This window comes from Perissodus microlepis, chromosome 10 (genome assembly GCF_051167445.1).
Source record: "Perissodus microlepis isolate ML-2025 ecotype Zambia chromosome 10, ASM5116744v1, whole genome shotgun sequence".
Classification (NCBI taxonomy): domain Eukaryota; kingdom Metazoa; phylum Chordata; class Actinopteri; order Cichliformes; family Cichlidae; genus Perissodus; species Perissodus microlepis.
Window position 1 is genome coordinate 15,162,191 of NC_140470.1, and position 23,623 is coordinate 15,185,813.

Here is a 23,623-nt window from a genome sequence, read left to right on the forward strand (position 1 = left end):
CACGTCTAGCACCACCAACCACACCACGTTCAAAGTCACTTTAATAACTTTCTTCCTCATTTTGATGCTTGGTTTGAACTTCAACAGGTTCCACCCTGACAGAACAAACCAGCAGAACTTTGTACAGTCAGAGTTTAATATTCCATCTGTGCTACATGGCAATTACAAAAATACATCATAACATAACATATCAAACATCAAAGAGTATTAAAAAAAAGTCATATAAACTTTATAAACAGGAATATATACACATCAGCATTCGGTGACCAGAAATAAAGAAAGGTCAAGGATCACACACGAGGCATTCTGGGCACACATTAGGGCATACTTTACAAAAAAATAAATAAATAAATTACACTATAATCAGATGAGCAGGTAAGTGCATAAAGGTGAGATTACTGGCAAGGGCTTACCACATCCACAGACCGTAGAAAAAGCCCTGTATCGATCAAAATGTTAACTGGAGGTAAACGGTACTGCTGTTCCAGTCCCAGCTCTGATCTGCACACTTTTGTACAGCTCTTGGAGTCAAAAATCAAGGCTGAATGGGAAAACCACCAAGCGCTCCCCTGAGACGTAGGTTATAAATGATGAAGCTAAATAAGGTGTTGAAGGCATACACATTTGAACCTGATATTGTGTCACTTGCTCGAGGAGATGATGTAGCCAAGGTCAGGTTTGGGAAAGGTCGGATCGTGGCATGAGCAAAGGTACAGACTATGTTTCAAAGTAAAAGTAGCACAGATTGAGGCAACGAGTCTTCCATCCGCTTCTGCTAAAATAACTGCAACATCTTGCAACATGAAAATAACAGCAGAGATTTTGAAATCAACTCACCTAGATGAAAGGATAACTATGGTTTGCACTCTTAAAACAAAAAAGAAAAAATATTATGATCTATAATATTATGATCAACAAGCATGACATTTCCACAAGGGGTAAAATTCACAGCATTTGTCCACTATGTATTAACACGGCAGCCATGACGGTTTACTGGAAAGTGGATGCACAATAGTGCAATCTTTCTTGCACAACTGTTGGGCAAACAAGTGTGCAAGAAACTGTGTGCAGCGGAGAAAGGCAAACACATAAAGGAAGAAGAACTTGTGTTAAGCACGTCACAAAACATAAAAGTCATTGAAATATGCATGGAGAAAAAAAAGGTGATTTCCATTAAGTCAGTAATTTTAAAGTTTAGAAAATTTTTAAAGGCGCACCAATTCAAGGGTGAACAAATGTGCACAAGTGTAAACTCAGTGTCTGTCAAACAAACACTTCTCTGCGTGGACCTTTTTCCTGAGCAGGATGCAGTGGGAGTGCTGGGCCAGGCAGCGGTACAGCTGTGTGAGTGTTTGCGCTGGGATCCTGCTGCAAGTGTGGCGTGGCGGGTGGGCTGAGGAGCGAGTCGTAGTCAAAGCCTTTGAGAGGCTGTAGGGACAAAGTGAGGCCTCGTCGAGCTTTGGCCGCTCGGTCCGGTCTCTCCCGCAGCTCCAGAATCACCTGACAGCAACAGAGAGGAGAAGTCGAGACTCATGCTTCAGCTTACAGAGGAAACAACCAAACCGAGGACATTCAGACGTCTCGTCTGTTACCTCCATGGGCTGACGCTGCAGTAGGTCGAGGTCAAAGGTTGATCCGCGGAAGAAGGTTTGCCGCTGGAAACGATCAAGCGTCCTCAAGCGACGCGAGGGAGTCTTGCATAAAAGCTGGACAGGAAAATGTGCAGATGATGATCTGACCGTTCAACTGGCTCGCTGCTTAGCAGATATATAATAAATGATTACCTCTGTTATTAGCAAGGCCAGTGGGGAGCTGAGGCTGAGGGGCATCTCATAGGGGAAGCTCCTCACTTTCCTCAACATGCTGCAGTGGTCTGGTTCAGGAGCCACGGGGAACTGACAGAGGGAAAATTCAGGGGATGATTCATCTTTTGCTACTTTGATAGATTAATATTTCAGCATGCCAGAACATTAAATGAACACAGTCTTTCATGCTCATGTGTCACTGAGAGATTAATCGAACTGCTGACCGTGCAAACAGGCAACAATAGCTAACCTTCCCAGTAGCCAGTGAGAAAAGCAGAATTCCCAGTGACCACCAATCAGCTGCATGGTTGTAGGGCCCACCACTCAGCACCTCAGGAGCTGCAGAGGACAGAGAACCCTCACAATGTTTTTCCATTCATAAATTCACCTCCCAGTAAAACATAATTAGATACGCTCTAAATGCTTCCAAATCCCAGCATCTGCAGCTGTGGTGGGATGAGCTGCAGGGGAGGTTAAGAGTGGATGTTTTCCTCACCCATATATTGGATGGTTCCACAGATGGTAAAGGCTCTTCCCCCTCTCTCCAGGCGACGAGACAAACCAAAGTCAGCTAGCCGGATGTGTCCTAGAAAAGATCATTTTCTCTATGTTATGATGAGTAACTGATACAGGCTGGATTTTTATTTGTATCATAATGCTCCCTCATAGTTTGCAGTGATAGGTATTGATTGATAGACGTGCACAGCTCTGTTTTCTAGAAGCTTCTATGCTTTTCCCTCATACCAAAGCTATGCTGCTCTCTGCTGGGGACAAGATTTACTTACCATTGTCTGTCAGCAGGATATTTTCCATCTGCAACAACAGAGCAAAATAAATAAATAGGTGGATGAGATTACGCTCTTGTTTTTCTGATGCACTGAATTCTTATGCCACACACTGTGTCTGCCATCGGATTACTGCGAAACACTGATGAAAGGAAACCTGTAGCCTGTAACAAAATATTAAAACAAAACAAAACTCTAAATACGGTATCTGATAAAAACACAAAGTATCAAACAAATTCTACTTCAATAAAATATTTTGTGGCAATTTAAACATTTTTAATGCATTGTACACATTGTTGTGTTCATGCATTGACTAAAAAACAGGAATGAGCAGTTTAGAAACTTTTTAGTAAGTATTCAGCCTTACAAAACCAAAAACAGCCTTTGTACGTGTGCATGATGGAAAAGGAAGCTGAGCTTGCTGTTCTTATATGAGACGCAAAAGTAGGGCATCCAGCTGGAAAGGTTTCAGAGTTAAGACAAAAACTCTTCATGATAAATGTTAGGCTTGCAGCATTTGATATCCTTTATTCTAGCCTATGGTATTCCTATGGATACCTTACTCCATCCATGGGAATGAAGCAGCTAAGTAACAGCCTGCTGCTGATAATCAAGTGCACTTGATTAGCTGATATGCAATGCTCAGAGAATTTACCAAAAACCCATTTCAGACTCTACAGGCCTCAGTTAGTATGTTAAATGTTAAAGTTAATGACAGCACACTTAGAAAATAACTGAACAAGTATTTGGAAGGATTGCTAGGAAAAAGCTTCTTCTCTAAAATAAAGAAGCATTGCTTAGTTTTGCAAATTTCCATCAAAACAACGCTTTCTCGGCTTTCAAGATTTCTCGAACAATGTCTTCCAGCCTGAAGTGACCGAAGTGGAATATCAGCTGTAAAATATCAACTGTCAAACACTGCGGTGACAGAGGGCTGATTTGGGCTTGTTTTGTAGTTATTGAATCAATAATGAATTCATCTGTATACCAAAGTATTCTAGACACAAATGTAAATGCAAATCTACAGCAGAATGGCTGAAAAAAAAAGAAGAAGCAATGAGCAATGTCAATGTCCAAGCCCTAAATTGATTAAAATACTGTGGTGGGACCTTGAGAGAGCTGCTGTGAACAACTTCCCACAAACATCATTAAACTCAAAGTTGTAAAGAACAGTGGGACAAATTTCCTTCACACAGAGAGTCCTGTGAAAAACCTTGATATGAATAAGTGTTGCCTGAAATGATCTAGATGCCTGTGCTTAACATAGGTTTTGTGTCATTGTACAATTTTTTTTGGTTTTTACCTTCACATCTCTGTGGATCACCCCAAAATCGTGCAGAAAGCCTGTAAAAAAACAATACAAACATGGTCAAAAACTTAAAACCCAACCAGTAAGCAAACAGGTTTCAAATCCATGTCTTCGTACTGGCAAACTGAACCATTCTGACTTTGCTGTGTTGCTGGTGGAGATCCTTAGAGAGCTCATCTGATAATTACTTCCAGTTAAATAACTATGGAAACGACGCTTTGAGCTAATTAAGATTTCTGAGGGGAAAAGTCAGGCCTACAGTACGGATGTGGGTTCACATCTTTCATTTAATTAGTAATGTAATAGCATACACACCAAGCGCACATCCCAACTCTGCAGCAAACACTCGCACTGTGTCCTCTGGGAACTGACCAATCATCTGCCAGTAGGTGTAGAGGTCTCCTGTGCTGCAGTAGTCACACACTGTGGGAGAAGAAACGGGATCAAAGCATGCCTCTGTGCAGCGGTGCGAGATGTGACTGGGAAGTGAAGGTCAGCGGGAGGTGGAACACAACACTGCTCAAGTTAGGGAAGAGACAAGAGTGAAAACTGTCTTTCTCTAGGAAACAAGCAAGGTGGAATTTTAAGGCTGGCTGCCTTAATGGAGCATGACTTTAAACTGCATGTGTGTGTGTTTGTAATAATGAATCACCACACTGTAACTGAGGATAGCCATATTTATTTAACACTGTTACATAAGGCAACATAATAATTAAGCAACTGTTTAACCTTAATTGCTTTAAAATATCTGCAGAGATCTTCATCGGTTTGTTGTGACTTCCATGTACTCTACATTTCAGGCTCAAAAAATATGTGACTCAGTGATGATTCACAGCATGTTCAGCATCTGGTTTTTGGGGGCTAACTCGTTCTCTTTTTGCAGGGGGTGGAGAGGCAAACAAAGTGGGTCACACTTTCTGAGTCAGTGGCTAATTTGGAAAAAGAGGGTAAATGCTCAGGAGGAAAGAGGAAAGAAGTCGAAGAAGCTACACGATGCAGAGGGAGTGGTAGACTGGGGTTGCAGGGCTGGAGGGTGTTTGATAAAGGTGCGATTAAACGTGGGGTACAAGCTCAAAAGACCCAGAATTTTAAAGTCTCGATGGGAACCTCTTTGCATTTTTTTTTTTTGTTCATCGTGTTGTAGGAGCTGGGTTTGGGTGGGGCTGTGGGTAGATCTTGGACCTAGCTGCCAGTTTTGAGGTGAGAAAAGGTGAGGTGAAGTAAAGGGAGAGTGGATCTGGGTTGGATTGGGTCACCGGTCTCTGTCTGACTCACTAATGTAGACGTGACGCTGTGTCTGCCAGCAGTCCTGGAGGTCATGGACAAATGGGTGGCGCACCTGACGCTGCAGGCAAAGGTCAAAGGTCAGCCTGGAAAAGCTCAACCGACCATTGTTTCTGAGAGATCACGTCACTCAGAATCGCATTAACTTCAGACTTTACAGGCACACGCCATTTTTGTGAGAAGGCAAATAAACATAAATGGTTCATCACCATCACAGCAGATTTTTTCTACCTTCTATCAACATTTCTAAAGTTAAGAAATCAAAGAATAGCACAATATTTACATGAGATCTTATCACTTATTAACTGTTAGCAGTAATTATCACTCACTGACTATTATGTGTACTTTAGAAAGCCTTGGTTTGTTGAGGAATTTGAGTGCTAACTGTATGAAATGCAAATATAATGCCTTCGAAGTTAACACAAAACCCACCTGGACTACAACTTCTTCCTTTGACTGCTCCAAAACCCCGAGTCTTAAAATCTCTGCTTTAGGTATGACCTGTGGGCAGACACAAGATGAAATCAGGCCACTGTAATTATAAATGAACCGTGAACACAATTATCTCACAGCTTCAGTTTCCTGCAACAGCCTGATTGGTATTTATGTTAGAATTTAAACGCAGAAAACCTATATGTTAAAACCCAGATAATCAACACTCACTTTAACAGCATATGTCTTCTGTTTGACCTTGTCCTTCACTTTCAGGATGGGTCCAAATGAACCTTTGGCGATGTAGCCCAACACCTAGTGAGGCGAGAACAATGCAGACACAGATACAATGGGATGGTGTCTAGTTAAAAAAAAAGTAAAAGCAGAACATGAGAAAGCTTTGTTCAATCATAAGATGCATGATGTGGCGCTGGCGTTCAAAATGACCCTCACCTGAAAGTGTTCGTGGCCAGGCACAGTTCTGTGGGGGAATTCGGGGAGGAACATGGTAATAAACCCCGGCAGGCTCCACTCCGCTCTCAGCTTGTGGGGGCCAACTCCTGCCAGCCTCAAGACGTGGTCAGGGATCTCGGGGGCTTTGCCCTGGAGCATTCGACGCTGGCCCAAATGAAGGGCAGACGGGGCAAGGCGACACAGGCCTGCTGGGACAGACAGGCCAATGTTTGAGAGGAAGCCGCGCCATCCAGAAGATAAGTGCTCATTCTCCTGCCCTTCGGAAGGCCTCTGTTGGGGAAACAAAAGACAAAGACACAGTTTTGTAGATGCTACAGAAGAAACAGGATTAAAAAAAAACCTTTAGATTGTCTGTTTTAATTACACAAACTCCTGGAGAACAAAAATGAATAGACTGTTCATTCAGAGACTGTTTTACGCAAGGTTAAGTACCAACACTTATCAAGGCAGGCGTGCACTGCTGAAAGCGCCCTTCTGCTTTCACTTGACCTTTTGGAAACTAGAACACACAAAGAAAGTTGGCACAGGACAACCTGTACTGAAAAATGCTTTGTAAAAATATAGAGGAGAATTGCCTAAATGCTGCTCTAAATTTACAGACTAAGTCCAAACACAACTTACTGTAGCAATAACTTGAATTAGTCGTATTCTGTATGACTTTATCAGTCTCACACGTTGCTGTGGAGGAATTTTTGCCCCCTTTTCTTTGTATCGTTGCTTCAGTTCATTGAGATTTGCAGGCATTCATTTATGAACAGCACTTTTAAGGTCCCACCAAAGCATTTCAATCAGGTTAAAGTCTGGATTTTGACTGGGTATTGACACCTTGACCTCAAATTAGACTGTAATAAACTTGGGTATAAGAGGACTTTGTGGTCAACTCAGCGACTGCAAAACAAGCTCAAATCATCACCCCTTCACCGACGTGTTTGGCAGTCGGTATGACGTGTTTGTGATGTTACGCTGGGTTTGGTTTTCATCTGTCTAAAGGACATTGTTCCAGAAGTCTTGTGGTTTACTCAGATGCAGCTTTGCGAGCCTTAGCCATACTTGCAAAAATGTTTTCGTAGAGAAGAAGTTTTTTTTCTCAGTAACCCTCGCAACAACTTCGTTCAGTCTTTTTTTCTAACTTTTCCTCCTTTATTTGTACTCTTTGTTTAGCATCTACAGCTCTTTTGTGATTCTGTATCTTTTATAGTCTCTCTCTCTCTCTCTCTCTGTCTCTCAAACACACACACACACACACACACACACACACACACACACACACACACACACAGCACTTGTGAATTTTATCTTAGTGTTTGTTAAAAAAAACAAAAACAATGACACATGTATCTGGGGTTGTATTTAAATAATTTTACAACCTGCCATAGATTTGAAAGACAGTACACAGTATATACTTGATTTAATTTATAAAAGGTTGCCTTCCTAACGATTGTGGCTTACTGTACAAGACATCAGACTTTGCTATAATACAGCCCCATCTTCATCCCTCAAATGCCTGAGTGGAGCCGAGTGGGGCAGCATTTTCATGTAACCATTCCTGCTCTCATATATAAAAACACTCCCTGGTCTGCATCCAAAGTGCAGTCACCGGGTCAACAAGCCCCCTCCCCGTGGGGCTCTTGCTGCACATCTCTGCAGCTATGTAATGCAAGATGCGCGTAATCAGCCATGCAGAGTGTCATTATCATCCGAGCAAAATGAAGGGACACATCTACCCCGCTGTCACTCTGCTAAACAGCTTCGACCAGTGACCACAATCTGGGGAGTGTCAGACTTTTGTTTGAAAAGTGACGAATTTGCATTCAAAGTGAATGGTCTCACCCCATATATCGTAACGTGGGAATAACACATTGTAATACTAATTGGCGACTTTTCACCGTTACGCAACTTCAGCACACTTTTCAGGTCCCAAGAGATTGCGGAACCCCGTCACACAGGGACACCCCCCCCCCACCAAAGCACGTGCCTTACACCTTAGCAACCAGATATCCAACTCACCTTCCTGTTTTTACTGCCGTCGGCCCCCATCTGTGTGACAGGACATCAGCGCAGTGCCCTCATACCGACGTCTGCTCTTCATTTAGCCATCCGCGCTGTTCCGCAACCTCTCCACAAACAGCGGTGTCAGGCTGCACGAACACAACGCGTACCTTTCGCTAACAATCTGCAGCTGATCGGGGTACGCGGTGTAAAATGTGACAGATATGGCGATATAAAGAAAACAAGTTAATCCCGCGTATGGGCAACGTCAGCGTAAATCCGCCCCCATCACTACCGTCCAATGAGAGGCACGCTTCAGATCCCTGTGCTGCTGCTTGCGGTAATCAGAGCCGCACACATCAATTATACACGTCGGTGACAGTTTCTGTTAGGTTTGCATCATTTGCATTGGCGTGACTTGTCGTGTGCACAAAAGCAAACGTGTAACAGAAAAGCCTCTTGTATCTCCCGATACATTTTTCAACCCCCCATTCACTTGTTCTAAAAATAAACCCATGCATGCATAATATGTGCTGTCTTAGCATGTTTGGAGGAAATGTGAATGCTGAATGCAATTCATTTAATTAAAAATGCTACAGCGGGAGCACTGATACAGAAAAGGAGTGCATCTTTCTCCCATACTGGCTTCTCTTCACTGATTCCCTGTTAAATCCAGAATCAAATTTAAAATCTGTATCCTCACAAACTAGAACCTCACAGTAAGATCTCACAGTATCTTACCACCCCAATTTCTTCCACAGTGTCTTTTGTCCTGTGTCCCTCTCCTACCCTGCAACCCATTACAGCAGATGGCGACCACTTCCTCAGCCTGGTTTTTCTTTCCCACTGTCACCAAGTGCTTGCTCTTTGGGGATCCTTTATTTCTGTTCATATTTTGAGTTTCTTTTTAGGAATTTTGTAATGTTCTTTAAACACTTGGAAGCATCTGGTGGGTTAATTAAGTGTGCATATGCCCTATATTAGATTAGATGCTGATCTGACTACAACACGTGGGGTTTTCTCTCTATTATTATATCTTTAGTGTAGAATATGAAGCCCTTGAGGAGACTGTTGTGATTTGGCACTATCTAAGTAAAACTGAATTTAATGCATGTTTGTATCATATCAAAAAGCAATGTACAATGTTGGCCATTAAATATCATGGGAAACACACAGCAATTTGAAGCGTGGTAACAGTACATTTTCTCGTTCCTTTTGAGTCTCAATATGTGATGAAACAAAGTCAGTGATCATATGAAGTACCAAAGAAGTTTACAAAGCAACGCTGGGCAAAAAGTAAAAAACAAACCAAATAGTGACAGCACAGGTGCCTTTTATTTGGGACTGAGAACATAAAAAGCAAAACAGAGCCATTGGTATGATTTTTTTTTTAAAACTTCTGTTACCAATGTATGGTCATTTCTACAAAATAAACCAATAAACAGGTGAGCTTTAAATAAGTAGAAAACGTTTGGGAATCCATGTCAGAGCGTTTAGGGTTAAAAGGAGCATCTGCTGGACATTTTAGTCGTCCTCATCAAAGTCCTTCTTTCCCTGGGGAGGTTTGGGTCCTCCTGCTGGTTTGGCCATGATGATCTAAAAAGGAAGAAAACAATCATTTCATCATAAGATCCATGCAGCTGAGTGAGTGGGCTTTATGGCAGAGTGGAAGCACATCACCTCTGACCTTCATAAAATAATTGATAAACAAACATTAACCACAGCATCCAAAATGTGTTCAATCTTAAACTTCTGTGCTTATTTAAAAATGAGGGGACTATATTTTCAAAGTAAAAAAAGACCATTTAAATCCCTACAGATATTCCAGAAGTCCATTTATGGTGATTAAACATTCATGAGCACACGTAGCAGTATGTTGTGCTTTAAGAGAAATTCTCTACACAGGAAAATGTACTTGTGCACAAAACGTGAACACTTAAAATCAAATAAATAATTAAAGGAAAAAATGAGCTGAAGAAATAATAACTAAACTCTGGGTCAGTTACTTAATGCACTTCATGTTTCACAAAACATCTTCAACTAAGTCTAAACTGAATTAATCTTCTCTTAAAATACATTAAAAAACAAAACAGTGTTTGATTTGGTACTTGCAAGCTTAACAGTTTGTGAGTGCATGCAGCATGCTATCACACCACACACACTATCTGCTCTGTGCAGGTTCAGGCAGTGGCACATCTGGGTTTGTGTAAAACACCTGTGATGTGGTTGAATCCAGTCAGTAACGCAACATTTCTCCAGTGTTAGTAGTGACAGGTAACGCATACATATTTCAACCTCCTGTGAGTGACTGAGCACACCGGTGCAGATTTTTTTTTGTTTTTAGTTAAAAGCGCACACACATTCCAAAACCTACTGACTGAGCGACTGAGGGTTTTGTGTGTGCCCTCTAATGGTGAGTTTCAAAATTATCAGGCTCTTCATCCCAACCGTCCTTGTCCCAATGGCCTCTCTGCTTGGGAGCCTTGGGTCCCCCTGCAGCCTTAGCCATGATGATCTGGATCGTACATATATGCACACTTAATTTATCCACCAGTTGCTTTCAAGTACTTAAAGAACATAAAAAAATCCTAAAAAGAATAATACAAAACTCAAAATATAAACAGAAAGCAAACATCTGTGAGATGTGATTTGATGCGGTCTGTTGGATCTCTGTGGAGTGTGGCATTAAGTTTGTTGATTTGCCTCAAAGCCTAAATTATTCAGTTAAAAACCAAACCGATACATTAAAAGCCGTTTAATAGATGAAGTTTTGTAAACGGGTGAAAAATAGTCCTAAAGACTCTTACTGTCTGACTGATTGAAGCAGTTTTCTGTCTCGATCAAAAACAAAAAACAATTTCAAAAGTTCATAAAATATTCTGTTTGAGGCTGGCTTTCATTACATGTAGAGTTTGTGTGTTAAGAATGTTTTGTTTGTACCCACCTGGTCCACCCTCAGCACTGTGATAGCGGAATTGGTAGCCAGTTTTATGCCCCAGTATTTGACCAGGTAGGGATCCAGAATGCCGGCTTCGAGCATGTCCTTCACAGCAGGACCATCACTCTGCAAACGACATGACAACCGCACCATCAGTCAAGAATATGAGACGCTTCAATAGAAACGGGCATTAAAAAAAATAATTTCAAATGTTGGATTTAAAGGGAAAAAAAAGGATGCTACAACACAAATTTTAAGATGTCTTTTATAGACCTACTCTGCTCGGCTTAACTCGACTGTTTCTAGGGTTTCCCATACTCCGAAAATGAAACGTCAACAGACTGCATGCCACCGATTGGCTAGTCAGTGGCGTTCCTCAATAAGTCATGAGGGCGTCTCCTTCACGAAAATCAAAACCATAATTTTTGAAACCCGGAAATTAGGGAACTGGCTAGGGCTGGGCGATATGGCCTAAAATTCATATCGCGATATAATTTGAAGCACGTGCGGTAACGATATATATCACGATATATTCTTTTCTTCTGTATACCATATTTTCCACACTATAAGGCACACTTAAAATCCTTTAATTTTCTCAAAAATCGAGAGTGTGCCTTATGTATGAATTCTGGTTGTGCTTACTGACCTCGAACCGATTTGGGCGTGCAGAAATCTGTTAAAAAAATGTTTTAGTACAACTTTGGTAAGCCGCACTGCTTGATGGATTGTCAGAGCATAACGGCTGCCGTAGTGAGGAGCTTCGCGGAGTAATCTGGGTCCAAAACTCCGTCCGTTTCAGCTCCCAAAGTCAAACGAATACTGAGAGTTAAAAACGGTCTAAATTCTTTCATCTTTAATTAAATCATCAACGTTGTTGCTTTACCAGGTGTAACAATTAAGTTTTACATCCATGCATCCATGAAAACAGAATTTATTACATTTAACAGAGTTAGAAGTTAACAGGAAGTTAGCTCGTTAGCTTGCTAGATTCCACCTAAACATGTTGTGCTACGTGATTGCTAGCGACACAGCTATGTTAGCATAACATTAGCACAGTGAAGCTGGAGGATGAACGCCAACTTTTTTCCACTCATTAAAAGTTAACGTGAGGGATTCTGGTGGTCAGGGACAAATGCAATTGCATAGCAGGATGCTATACACGGGCCAAACTTCAGTCAGGAGAACAACTGAGATTATTCATCCACAATACAAGGTTAGTTATTAATATACTGCAACAACATGGGAATAGAACAGCTGCGAGAGAATTCAACATTAATGAATCAATGTTACGGAAGTGGAGGAAGCGCAGTTTTTGGCTTTCCCCTTATTTCAAAAGTGCTTCATCTCTTTGCTATGACTGTCGCCCGGCATAATTTGCAGATGATAATGGTTTTAGCCGCTGCGATGCTTTCGACCAAAACAGGCGCAGCTTGATGACATCATCAACATGCGCTATCGCGATATAGTCAAAATCTCTATCGTTGGCCAAATTTATATCGTTTATATCGCCCACCCCTAGACCTGGCTATGCAAAAAAAAGGAGGCAGCAGGTATAGTATCACCTCAACCTCCTCCATCGTCGTGGTGTTTGAGTCGCCATTAGTTGGTACTCGACTGTAAAAGAAACAGTCCAAAACAGAGTTGAGCCAAGATGAGTAGGTACAGGTGGAAAAAAGGACTGTTAGTGTTAAGCTGTGTACCCTAATCTAAAAAGTGGTGTGCATCTACCCAAGTTAACTGGAAGCCAAAAAAAAAAAAAAAGGCTGTATCTGTCTCCATAGCGCAGACAACACAAATGGACTCGGTGGGAGCTCAAGTCCTTCCAGCATTTCAGTCAAGGTAACTGTTTTTCTCAAAGGCCAACACATGAGCCAAGTTTCTCTTGTGATGACAGAACGATGTAGCGCATGTTTTTAGTGCAAACAGCAGTGTTAGCTCCTCCGGCATTCACTGGCACGTTTTGGACACCACTGGTGATGCGTTAAGGACCAGTGTGTAAGGTTTAGGTGCCTCTTGCAGTGCTGTTGTAGATTGTAACCAAGGAAAACACAGGCTGAATATTTTAAACGATTCACATCTGAAATCAAACGATATCAAAGCCATCCACACATTCTTCTCATGCATCCATACATACCTCAATGTCAAAGCCCATGTTTTTGTTTCCCTCATGATGCGCAGAATACAGCTTTGAAATAAGCTCGCTCCCCTTCACGCCGGAGTTCTCAGCGAGGGCACGTGGCAATGCCTCGAAAGCTTCGGCAAACTTTTTAATGGCATACTGCTCGAGACCAGGGCAGGACTGCAGAAAGGCAGGAAAATGGTGTATCAGTCAAAATAGGACAAAACGAAGAGGAGAGATAAGTGTGTGGATTTGGAATATGTTAATTAATTCACTTGAATGTGCATACCTCTCCATATGAGGTGATCTGTTTGGCCAGCTCAATCTCAGTGGCTCCTCCTCCAGGTACCAGCCTGTTGTCCTAAAGATAATGAATGACAGAGAGACTGTAGCTGTTGTGCAAACTAAGTAGTACATAAAAAGAAAACCCCTTGAAATTTGTGAACTGTAAAATTCTCAATAACAATGTTTAAAGGGAAAGTTTTGCTCACAGTGAACACTGATAGCATAGTTTTAGTTTTTCAGTTCCTAATTCTATTTTAATATTATTATTATTATTATTATTATTATTATTATTATTATTATTATTATTATTATTATTATTATTATTATTAAGTAAACAGGTGCTCAACACCGATGAGAAAAAAGATAAACATCAGCCCGAGTTGCTTTACAATAAAGACAATAATAATCTTTAAAATATAATTTGTGCATCCATTTGTTAAAACTTGTGATTCATCTAAAAGTAAGAAAAAATCCCAACAACAACAAAATAACCCCAGTGACTTACAATGTCTACTTACCCTGACCAGAACTTTAAAGGTGTTGACTCCATCATCTATAGCCCTCTCAATATCATCCATCAGGTTGTCAGTGGAGCCTCTGATCACCACGGTTGAGATGGCACCATCCTCTTTATCTGTTTAAAAGTGTCAACACCAACCAACATGTTAACTCAGAAAGGTTTAAAATTAAGATTCACAAGCCTGAAGAACGGAGTCATTTACCATGTTTGAAGACCACCACCTGAGTGTCTCCCACCTCAGTCAGATATACACCATCACAGTGACCCATCTCATCCGGAGTCGGGGCCGTCTAAGGATGACAAAAATGTATTTATAGTTAAAAATGGATGGCCCTTTCGAATACCTGATCTGATAAAAACAAGTGTACACTCACCATCTTGGGCAGAGCTACAGCTCCCACAGTCTTGCATAATCTCCTGAGGTCCCACTTGGAGTTAAGCCTGACGAGAAGGAAAAAAGAACGTTTATGGCTGGGAAGCACACAATGCCAAACATATACTATTATAAATCATGTAATATTTAACATACGGCCATCATATATTTATTTAAATTTCCCAAAAAATGCAGACACAGTTACATCTTGCACCTTCAAAATAAAAGTTTTAGTCCTAGGCCATGAAAGGACCATCTGTATTAGCAAAAAGATAAATCCTTTACTTGGGAGAAATGTGATCTCTTAAGCGAGTTACATAAAACAGTAAGCTCAACTAGAAGAAGAAACTTAGGCTGAATTTGCCGTAAACGTCTAGCTCTTTGTATATGATACGTTCCCTGCTCACTTAAGGTTTTGTAGTTCTTACCTGACCACCATGAGTTTGTACTTGTTGGCGTAGTGCAGTGCCATGTCAGCCACTTTCCCCCCAGTTACCACCACAGTGGCACCAGCCTCCTTGATAGCCTTCACGTTAGCTTCCATCAAATCCTCCTCTCCTTTACTGAAGTCCATGAGCTCCTGTGCATTATTTATCAACACTGTGCCCTGTGGAACAGACGGGACTATCGTCAGCACCGAGAGCAATGTCAGCATCATCTTCATTAAACTTAATATATCAGTCACCTCCACTTACCTTGGTCTCCGTCACCATGCAGTCGAAGGGGCAGGAGAAAACGGCGATCTTGGCGTCTTTCACTGATGTGATGTCTCCCTCTGCCTCCTTCTTAAAAACCATGCCATGAAGCATAGAGGATGCCGTCACCCCACAACCCTAAAATGACCACAAATGTTAATAGAGGCCAAACTGCATACGCACACAAAATAAAACCAACAGAAGATGCTGCTTACCAAAATCTTGCATACTCTGACGTTATCAACATTGAAATTGCCGGACTCTGGGAAGATCGATACTGCACAAAGAGGGGAGAAAAAGGAAGTCAGAAAAATACCAAGGCAATGCTAAAATCGAGACAATCAACTCTGAGATAGTGTGCACTTCTGACTCACCACAGGCCTCTGCAATGAGGTTCGCAAGGAAGTCTTCATTGCCGTACTGTTTACTCATGACTGCTGTACGGATGAGCGACTTGGCTTCATTAATGTCATGGAGGTTCTTGGCTGAGGAGCAAACGCAGTCTGACAGGATCTCCAGAGTCTTCTTACAAGCCTTCTCGTAGCCTTCAATCACCTGTGGCAAAGAAGAAAAAGGGGGCACTGAGAAAATGCACCAATCATAGCACATGTTTGACATTAAGCCATGCTACTTTACCAATATTATCTTGTTTACCTCTGAAACAGACAAGCCCATTCTAAGGAGCTCTTCAGCCAGCTCCAGCAGAGCTCCAGCAAACACCAGGACAAAGTTGGTACCATCGCCGACTTCCTGTTCTTGCATGTGGGACGCCATTACAATCATTTTAGCTGCGGGATGCTGCACCTGTAAAACAAACAATAATTTGCATAAATAGTTAAATTCATACATTTATTATGCACTCAGCTGAATTTCAGTGAGGTGGACAACAACATCTCCTCACCTCAAGCTCTCTGAGAATTGTTGCAGCGTCATTGGTGACAAACAGCTTCTCTAAATGGTTGATGACCATTTTGTTCATGCCTAAAAGAAAACACTTCATTTAACGGGTGCTGCTTTGATATCTTTGCAGAGCACAACCCTAATAGGCTGCAGTCAGACCAAACTTACCGTTGGGCCCATAGGCAGTGCGGGTGGTTTGAGAAAGTTCCTTACAAGCTCTGATATTACGGAAGACAGCCTCTTCAAGACCTGAAAAGTGCTGTAACAGACAAGAAATCAACTTTTCAAGACAGGTGCGTTACCGTTCATTTCCATGTCAGACTAATATATTTAGCTTACTACCTAACAATGAATATGTTAAAAGCAAATAACTGGATATAATATGGATAGTCTGAGAATGTAAGCATTTCATTAAGCATCAGCATCACTTTAAGCTGACAGTACTGACAGTTAGCTGAATGCTAGCTGGGTGTGACTGCAGTGTGACATCCCGTTATAACAGCAGCTCAACTGCTGCTGCTGCTGCTATATTTAGCACGGTTTAGACTGAAGGGAGACAGTGAAATATCAAGAATAAGCATTTCATCTTCCCAAACAGACCTTCGTCCAGCAGCCGGCTGGGCGGCCTGGCTGCTGCTTTCTAGAACTATCCCTCATGACTCTGAATGAACATGCTAACTTAGCGGCTAACGTTAGCTAGCACGCTTCTTCACAACTACTCAGTCAAAGCTCATCTACGAGCCCAATATTCCTAATTTAACCCCACCTTGGCGCCATCCTTTAACATCTGGGCAAAGCCCGGAGCTTTTGGGACGTGGAGGGCCATTTTCAAATTTTTAGCAGCCCCGGTATCCTAGAGAAGGTAGCCGCGGCGTGGGTTCAGCTCTGGGTACAAAGCCGGAGAGGCAGAGGTGGAGCGACTTCAGCGAGGCAGCGAGCTACAGACGGGTGACAACAAAGGACAAACAGAGCAATTCTCGTTTCACCGCGCAGTGATCGTAAAACACCACGCGGGGGCACTCTTACCGTCGTGTTACTATAACGAAATCCAAGACTATACTAAGTGACTGACTTTTCAGTGAATTCCAAATGATTTAAGCCACCGCACCAAAGAAACACAAGTAAAGTACGACAGATGGCATTTCTGATTTCCTGTTGTTTACTTGCTTTGTCAAATTTCTATCATTAGTCATGAAATATTACAAATATAATGAATTATTGTCTTAAATGTGTAGTTGTTTTAAATTAAAAATGTATTGCCTTTACCAGTTAGTTTTCTATAGACTGTGCCTTGCATATTATACAAATATAATATATACAAATATAACCATGCTATCCCAAATGATTTACCCACTAAAAGAATTACACAAATTTTCTACATACAAATCAAATTAAAGTAGTACTAATCTCATATAAAGTACTTAATCACAAATGTGTAACATAATTTAATTTTAGGTCAGCGGTTTGGCAACCTATCCAGGGTGTGCCCTCCACTTGCCCTATGTTAGCTGGGATAGTCCCCCACTCCATAACAATAAGCAGAAGAGTATGGATGTATGAATTTTACAATTATTCTAAGTTAAAACACAAATTATAGTACCAGAAGATGTTCAAACTGAGCATCAGAAAGAGGAAGAAAGGAGATTTAAGTGACTTTGAACATGACATGGTGGTTGATGTGAATATTTCAGAAACTGCTGATCTACTAAAATTTTCCCACACAACCATCTCTGTGATCTGAAAGAGGTATGAGTCGCAGTGTCGCACAGATAAAATTGGGCTGGAAAAATGTTGCCTGGTTTTATTAATCTCAATTTCTGCTGCAACATTCAAGTGATAGGGTCAAAATTTAATGCAAACAGCATCAAAGCATGGATCAATCCTTCGTTGGACTGATCACTGGTTCAGGTTTGCCGGTGTTCATTTAATGGCGTGGGAGTGTTTTATTGCCATAAATTGGGCCTCTTATTACAAACTGAGTGCCTTCCAGCGCCATGGTGGATCTGTGCCATTAGGCAAGCATTAAGGCAGTACTAGCAAGGTATACCTAATGAAGTGGGAAGTTAGTATACTGGCATATATAGATTTCAATACCTGAAAATGATCTGAACAGAAAGAAAAAAAACAAAAAACCCAAAATAGTGATATAAACACATTTTTCCACTCAGTTTCTAAAATCTTCAGTTAGTTTAATGAACAAATGTGCTGTAAAACTGACACCAAATGATAACTTAATAAAGACAATGCAGGCATTTTACCACCATCATCAACATCATGATGTTGAGGAAAATATTATTTTAACCCCCCCCCCCACCCCAAAAAAAAAGAAGAAAAGAAAAAGAAAACACCCAACTAAAATGATGTGAAGAGAAAACATGAAACGGATAAATATACATAAAAAATGCAAAGTTTTATTTTTTCACATTTGGACAGTTGTTCTCCTTTAAAAAAAATAATAATGCAGAAAAAGAAAGTATCAAAAACAGAAAAACAACAACAACACACCCACAGAAGAGCTTTGCTTAATTTGAGGCTGGTAGCTTGACAGTCACTAATAAGACTCGGGATATCTCTTTATAACATCATCATTATAGCCATCAACTGGTAATGAGCCACTAAATCTCTTTCCTCATCACATTATCAGATGATTTATGTGTACAGTATCGATGCATGAATCATCCACAGGCCATTAGAAGTGCCGACCTCTGCCTCAAGGAATGTTCACATTTAAATACTGTTTTAGAAAATACACTTGATAATTTGGTATAATCAAATGACATTTAAAAATAGTGTAACAAGTGTTAGAAACATTATTGCATACATATAAAAATAGCGGAAAAAAAAATTCCCCTCTGTCAGAAAATTTAGTGTTCGTTCAGCAGATAAACTGCAGTTCTTGTTCGCGATCTCTTTAGAGTACATTTCATTAACTTTCTATGCAGAGAATGAGAACACAAAGTACAATATTAGTATTTTGAAAATGTAACTAAATGTAACATTTTGGTTGTAGCAGCTACGACAGATGCAAAGAAAATTCCTCTGGAAGCTACAGTGAGGATATTTTACCCACAACAAGCTAACCTGAGACATGTAAACACACAAGAGTCACACAGATGCTCACAAATATGCAGAGCACACATAAAAAAAGACAAGCTGTAGCATAATAGTCTCCCAGTATCATAACGCCACTGTGAATATGTAACAGTGACACCACAATAATAATGAGTATAATAAGTGTAAAACATGGCTACAAAAGGTCCTGCATTATACACACAGACATGCATGTAGTTCAGTTGGGTTTGCGAATAGTGTTCACAGCTGTGTGGGCCCAACTGCCCAGCGTGTCTGAGACGCGTGTGGCTCTGCGTGTGACGTTTGAGCGGCTGAGTTTACCGCTGGGATCCAGCTTTCTCATCATTGCTCCCCCAGAACGTTCCTTTGGGCCAGATCTGCAGAGACAGAGACACTACTCAGTGCAAAAAGAGACTGCCATTAAAACCATATAGGTTTACAACTGTAACATCAGTTAGTTATTTAAAAAGAAAAAGGCAAGTGTTAAGCCATCAGGCAACAAATGAAAATTTTCAGTAACTCATTTCCTGATCTACAATTTCAATTTTATTACTTATCATTTTAATGTGTAAATGGCCTTGTAGACATTCTGGTAATATCAGAAAAGGTATTTGGGAAAGTTTGGTGTCAAGGAAAATTTAAAGCAGGAGCTGTAAAGTCAGCAAGAAGAAAAAGTGTGAGCAACATTTGTTCGGACAGCGAGTTATTAATCTGTTTTTCTTCCAGATTGCATGCATCCGAGTAGCTCTGCCATGCACTTTTGTGTTTACACTGAAAGCGTATGTTCTCAAAACTCAACTAGTTTTACTCTTTGGAAAGGGGATTTTACCTTCTGTATTACTCCACAATTTGGGAATAGTTGAACTGCCTGTTGTAAGTAAAAAAAAACAAAAAACTGATCTCAATTAAATAAGAAGACGTCTATATTCAGTGAGGAAAGCCTCTGGGAGCATGTAATGTGCGCAAATAACAGGCAAGATCACCATTACCGAGTGCTCGCTTTCCACACTGAATATCATCGTTTATACATCGGACAGGACACAAATATTTTAAATGACAACACAGGAAGTGACGCAAATTTTCAAATGCATTCTGTCATGTCATCTGGCTCCAATTCCCACACCCACCTCCTTTCCCCCTTACTCCCTCCTTATCTGAATACCAGAAACACAGGCCCCGTTTCAAACTGAGGCGGGAGGAATGTCTGGAGGGAGGGGGAGGAAGTCTGGGGACCCACAAGCTGGGATTCTTTGGGTGAGAGGGCAAGGAGGACAGAGACTCCCTTCCTCAATGCAGAATATGCATGAATACAAGGAAATGGACTAATGGCTTCTTCAGTTACACAAAACTTTAATTTACCAACAAAACACTTCTTTAGTTGTGATTATAGAAAAAGGTAACAAAACTTAACATGTCCTTTTTCTGTTAATTACCCAATCTGGGAGAAACTAATAACACACATAATGCAAACACTTTTTACAATTTTAGAATTTACCACCCAGTCAATGATCAAGATATCAAAAGAATTCACTAAAATAAAAAATGTTACCTGCTGTCTCTCCCAATGATGTCATCAAAAGCCTTTGACAGATGTTTGAGCCTCCTGAGTCCACTGGAAACTGACTCCAAATCTTGGTCAAATTTCCTATTATAGATCATAAAAACAAAATATTTGGCAGAAAAAGATAACCACCAAAATTCAAGTGAGCTACTCTCAGCTGCTCCACATATTTGGTTGAGTTTTTTTTTTTTTTTAAATAAATAAATGGTGTATGATCGTCCTGACACATCCTCAGAGGGATCCAATGAAATAAAAGCACTCAACAAACTTATAAACTAACAAAGTCCTAAAAAGCAAAGTTGCATAAAGAGTGAATCAAACTCACTTCCTCTGGTTTTGCGTATTTGGAGAGGCAAAGGGACTTCGTACAGCAGCCATGCGGACCAGTTGCCTCCTGCCACCTCCTGTTTTCACTCCTCTTACGGATGCTTCAGGAGTCCTGCGTCCTCTGGAGCCTGGAGTACGCCCAGGTGTACCTGTTGCTCTGGGTGTGCGTCTGGGTGTTGCAGCCCGATGAGGTGTACGTCCTGGGGTGCAAGAATTCGATGCTCCAGCATTTTCTCCATCACGACCCGGGGTCGCTACCAAAGACTCTTCACGGGAAAATTCTCTGGTCCTCTGCAACCTCTGAGAGAGAGAGAGAAAATAACAACTCTGGAATAACTGACTGGTGGCTTTTGTTGAGACTGACAATAATAAAAAAAAAAAAAAAGGCAATTTCACACATAACAGTTAATCTACCTGATACACTCCGGTGATAGAGTTACGAGCACTACGAGTAAGTTTGTGGACTGTGCTGGTCTTTGGTTGCTCCTTCATGGTTTCCCAGGTCGGATTCTCAGGGAGGGAGTTGGTCTGGACAGATCGCAGTGGGAGTCGCTTCCTCAGTGACATTCTCAGAGAGTTGAGTGAAGATGAGGACCGAAGTTTGCGGAAACGGTCTGGGGCTTCTGGGGAGCTCTCTGCTCCATCAGACTCATCCAGGACTGTGTGTGCCCGCCAGACTCCAACCACAGCTTTACCAACACCATCCATGACTAAACAGGCTATATGACCGAGCTGAGAAAAAAAAGTGATCTGTATGAATAAGTTTTATGAAAATAACATTTTTAATACTACAGTTTCAAAATCTCACAATATAAAAAAACCTATATTCTAATCTGGCTCAGCATGCTATGAAATTTTAATATTTCTTTGGACTGATAGACCAAAATAAGAAAAAGTTACAAGTTAAGACAAATCTTTCTTGTTTTAATCCTCGAATTTGAGGAAATTATTTCAGAGTCCCTTTGTCACTGTCAAAAAATTTGAAAAATGTCAATGAACAAAGGACGGAAAAAGTGAAAAATGAGCCGTAACAACCGTACAATCAAGCAGCAGTAATCGTGTTAGTAAAAGCTCCGTGGCTTTTGTTAGATAGGGACAATGCTCCTGGTCAAGTGTCCAACTTAACCCAGGAATGGCTTGTCCTGAGGAGGGAATAACAGCCTTAAGCAACAAATGAGAATTAAAGTTTACCTTTCACTTGCCGTTATATAAAAACGCTGTCAAATTGTGCCATTGTTGTCAAATGCTGCCTTTACCCATAAAATTCAGTGAATATCATTAACAAAACAAAAGAGGGCTGTGCCCCCGAAGCCACGGTTAGCTAGGAAAAAAAATTACTATTTACAGGACAAAACGTCTACTCAAATAAGTATAAAAACTTAAAAGAAGAACGTCTGCTGGGACACCTGCTGTACAGAGAGCTTACCTAAAAGTGTCAGTTGTAAAAGTAGCCGATTCTCTGTGGCTTTTAGGCGGCTGTAGCTCCCGTTTCTTCTTTCGCTGTTTGAATTTGGCGGCGGACCACAGAATCCACAAAGGCACGCGTCATCACGCCATACGCAGTGTTACGTGACGTAAAACGATGCGTCACTACGTACAGTTTTACGTTAATGGGATTTACGTTGAAATGTGACTAGAATTATCGTGTCCGAATAAGATTCCAAGATGTTTCTTCTTGAAATATATATTTTAAAATGATCTGTTAAGGTCTGTATTTTCAAAATAGTTGTAAAAAATAGTTAGGATCACAAGTTTGTAATACTAGATTCCTCTATGGCTTGTTGATGCCTACCAAAAGTCGTGTTGTGACTTGCAAAGGGACATTTAGCTAAGTATTATTGGGGGTCTATGTTTATATTTGAGCCTGTATGTGTAATTGTGATCCTGTGTGGATTAGGGAAAATCCAAAATAAATTTAACATGTGCACCTAATTCTTATTTTTTTTAAGTCATTAAAGATTTATGCTGCACAAACATTTCACCCTGGAAAAATAACAGCTTAAAGAAATCATCAAAAGCCCCAAATTACCATGGCATTTATGCCCATGATGAGTGTTTGTAAACTATCTCTCAAACACCGTCACATTTTCTAGTAAAGAAAAATTACGAAATGTTTAGCAATTAACCTTATCTTTTCCAGTTAATATGTCCAGTTTTTATTGACTTGGCATGAGATTGGTGTTGAAGCAACTAACAGGGGTGTTAGTAACGCTCTTCTATTGCAATACTGTTTTACCACCCAATTTACAGATAAAGGAATACATACAAATACACGTAAGAAACATTTTACAAAGCTAAGTATAACAGTGCCTTTGGACTTGGTGATGTATATCAAATATATTTAGCTGCTGGGAAATGCTAGATAGTTTGCACAGTTTTTTCCACCAACAGCACAATTATAACAGGTCACTAAATACTGTTGCTCATTTATCAAACACCATAAGGTTTTTCTTTGCTTTTGGTTGCACGTATACACAAAAATCCACCATTGTGGCTACAAAGGGCTTGGTGACCAGCAGATGTCACTGCACACCTGCACATGAAATGCTTTCAGTATTTTGAAATCTTTGTCTTGTCCACCTCTGTCGTGATTTAGTAAAGGCATTAACAAGGCTGTAGAATAATTTATCTTTAACTTTGAATCCATTTGTCCTTCACTCATATCACTGTTTTATGTGTTTTAAAGTGTTTCTTTCTTTATTGGAAAGAACATAAAGAGGAGACCTTGACCCTAACAACCTAGCAGCCACTGTCC

At 40.7% G+C, this 23,623-nt stretch overlaps 3 protein-coding genes across 6 annotated transcripts; all 3 read right to left on the reverse strand.

Moving 5' to 3' along the window:
• Positions 1-23: 23 nt before the first annotated feature.
• Positions 24-8,418, reverse strand: rskrb (ribosomal protein S6 kinase related b). Its single transcript, XM_084942393.1, has 13 exons — positions 8,097-8,418; positions 6,069-6,359; positions 5,847-5,930; positions 5,616-5,684; positions 5,175-5,244; positions 4,215-4,322; positions 3,894-3,934; positions 2,591-2,618; positions 2,302-2,391; positions 2,056-2,144; positions 1,785-1,895; positions 1,593-1,706; positions 24-1,500 (listed from the first exon to the last, which is right to left on the reverse strand). Exons 1-13 carry the CDS (start codon positions 8,124-8,126, stop codon positions 1,264-1,266), a joined length of 1,362 nt encoding a protein of 453 aa, XP_084798519.1. The 5' UTR covers positions 8,127-8,418; the 3' UTR covers positions 24-1,263.
• Positions 8,419-9,394: 976 nt separating this feature from the next.
• cct8 (chaperonin containing TCP1, subunit 8 (theta)) lies at positions 9,395-16,851 on the reverse strand. 2 transcript variants are annotated; one of them, XM_084942391.1, is made up of 15 exons: positions 16,675-16,851; positions 16,077-16,167; positions 15,910-15,989; positions 15,663-15,812; positions 15,383-15,563; positions 15,224-15,285; positions 15,009-15,146; positions 14,742-14,920; positions 14,315-14,381; positions 14,143-14,230; positions 13,939-14,054; positions 13,425-13,496; positions 13,151-13,315; positions 11,023-11,142; positions 9,395-9,674 (listed from the first exon to the last, which is right to left on the reverse strand). In XM_084942391.1, exons 1-15 carry the CDS (start codon positions 16,732-16,734, stop codon positions 9,603-9,605), a joined length of 1,641 nt encoding a protein of 546 aa, XP_084798517.1. In that variant the 5' UTR covers positions 16,735-16,851; the 3' UTR covers positions 9,395-9,602. The 2 variants fall into 2 exon arrangements, with proteins under 2 accessions (XP_084798517.1, XP_084798518.1); XM_084942392.1 differs by lacking the exon at positions 9,395-9,674 and adding an exon at positions 9,705-10,593 and having other exon boundaries at positions 16,675-16,761.
• A 1,453-nt stretch (positions 16,852-18,304) lies between these two features.
• On the reverse strand, positions 18,305-22,401 carry pimreg (PICALM interacting mitotic regulator). Of its 3 annotated transcripts, XM_084942550.1 has the most exons (6): positions 22,295-22,401; positions 21,283-21,600; positions 20,867-21,168; positions 20,530-20,625; positions 19,810-19,848; positions 19,257-19,357 (listed from the first exon to the last, which is right to left on the reverse strand). In XM_084942550.1, exons 2-5 carry the CDS (start codon positions 21,574-21,576, stop codon positions 19,818-19,820), a joined length of 723 nt encoding a protein of 240 aa, XP_084798676.1. In that variant the 5' UTR covers positions 21,577-21,600; positions 22,295-22,401; the 3' UTR covers positions 19,257-19,357; positions 19,810-19,817. The 3 variants fall into 3 exon arrangements, with proteins under 3 accessions (XP_084798677.1, XP_084798675.1, XP_084798676.1); XM_084942549.1 differs by lacking the exon at positions 19,810-19,848 and having other exon boundaries at positions 18,306-19,357; XM_084942551.1 differs by lacking the exons at positions 19,810-19,848; positions 22,295-22,401 and having other exon boundaries at positions 18,305-19,357; positions 21,283-21,596.
• Between the last annotated feature and the right edge of the window lie 1,222 nt (positions 22,402-23,623).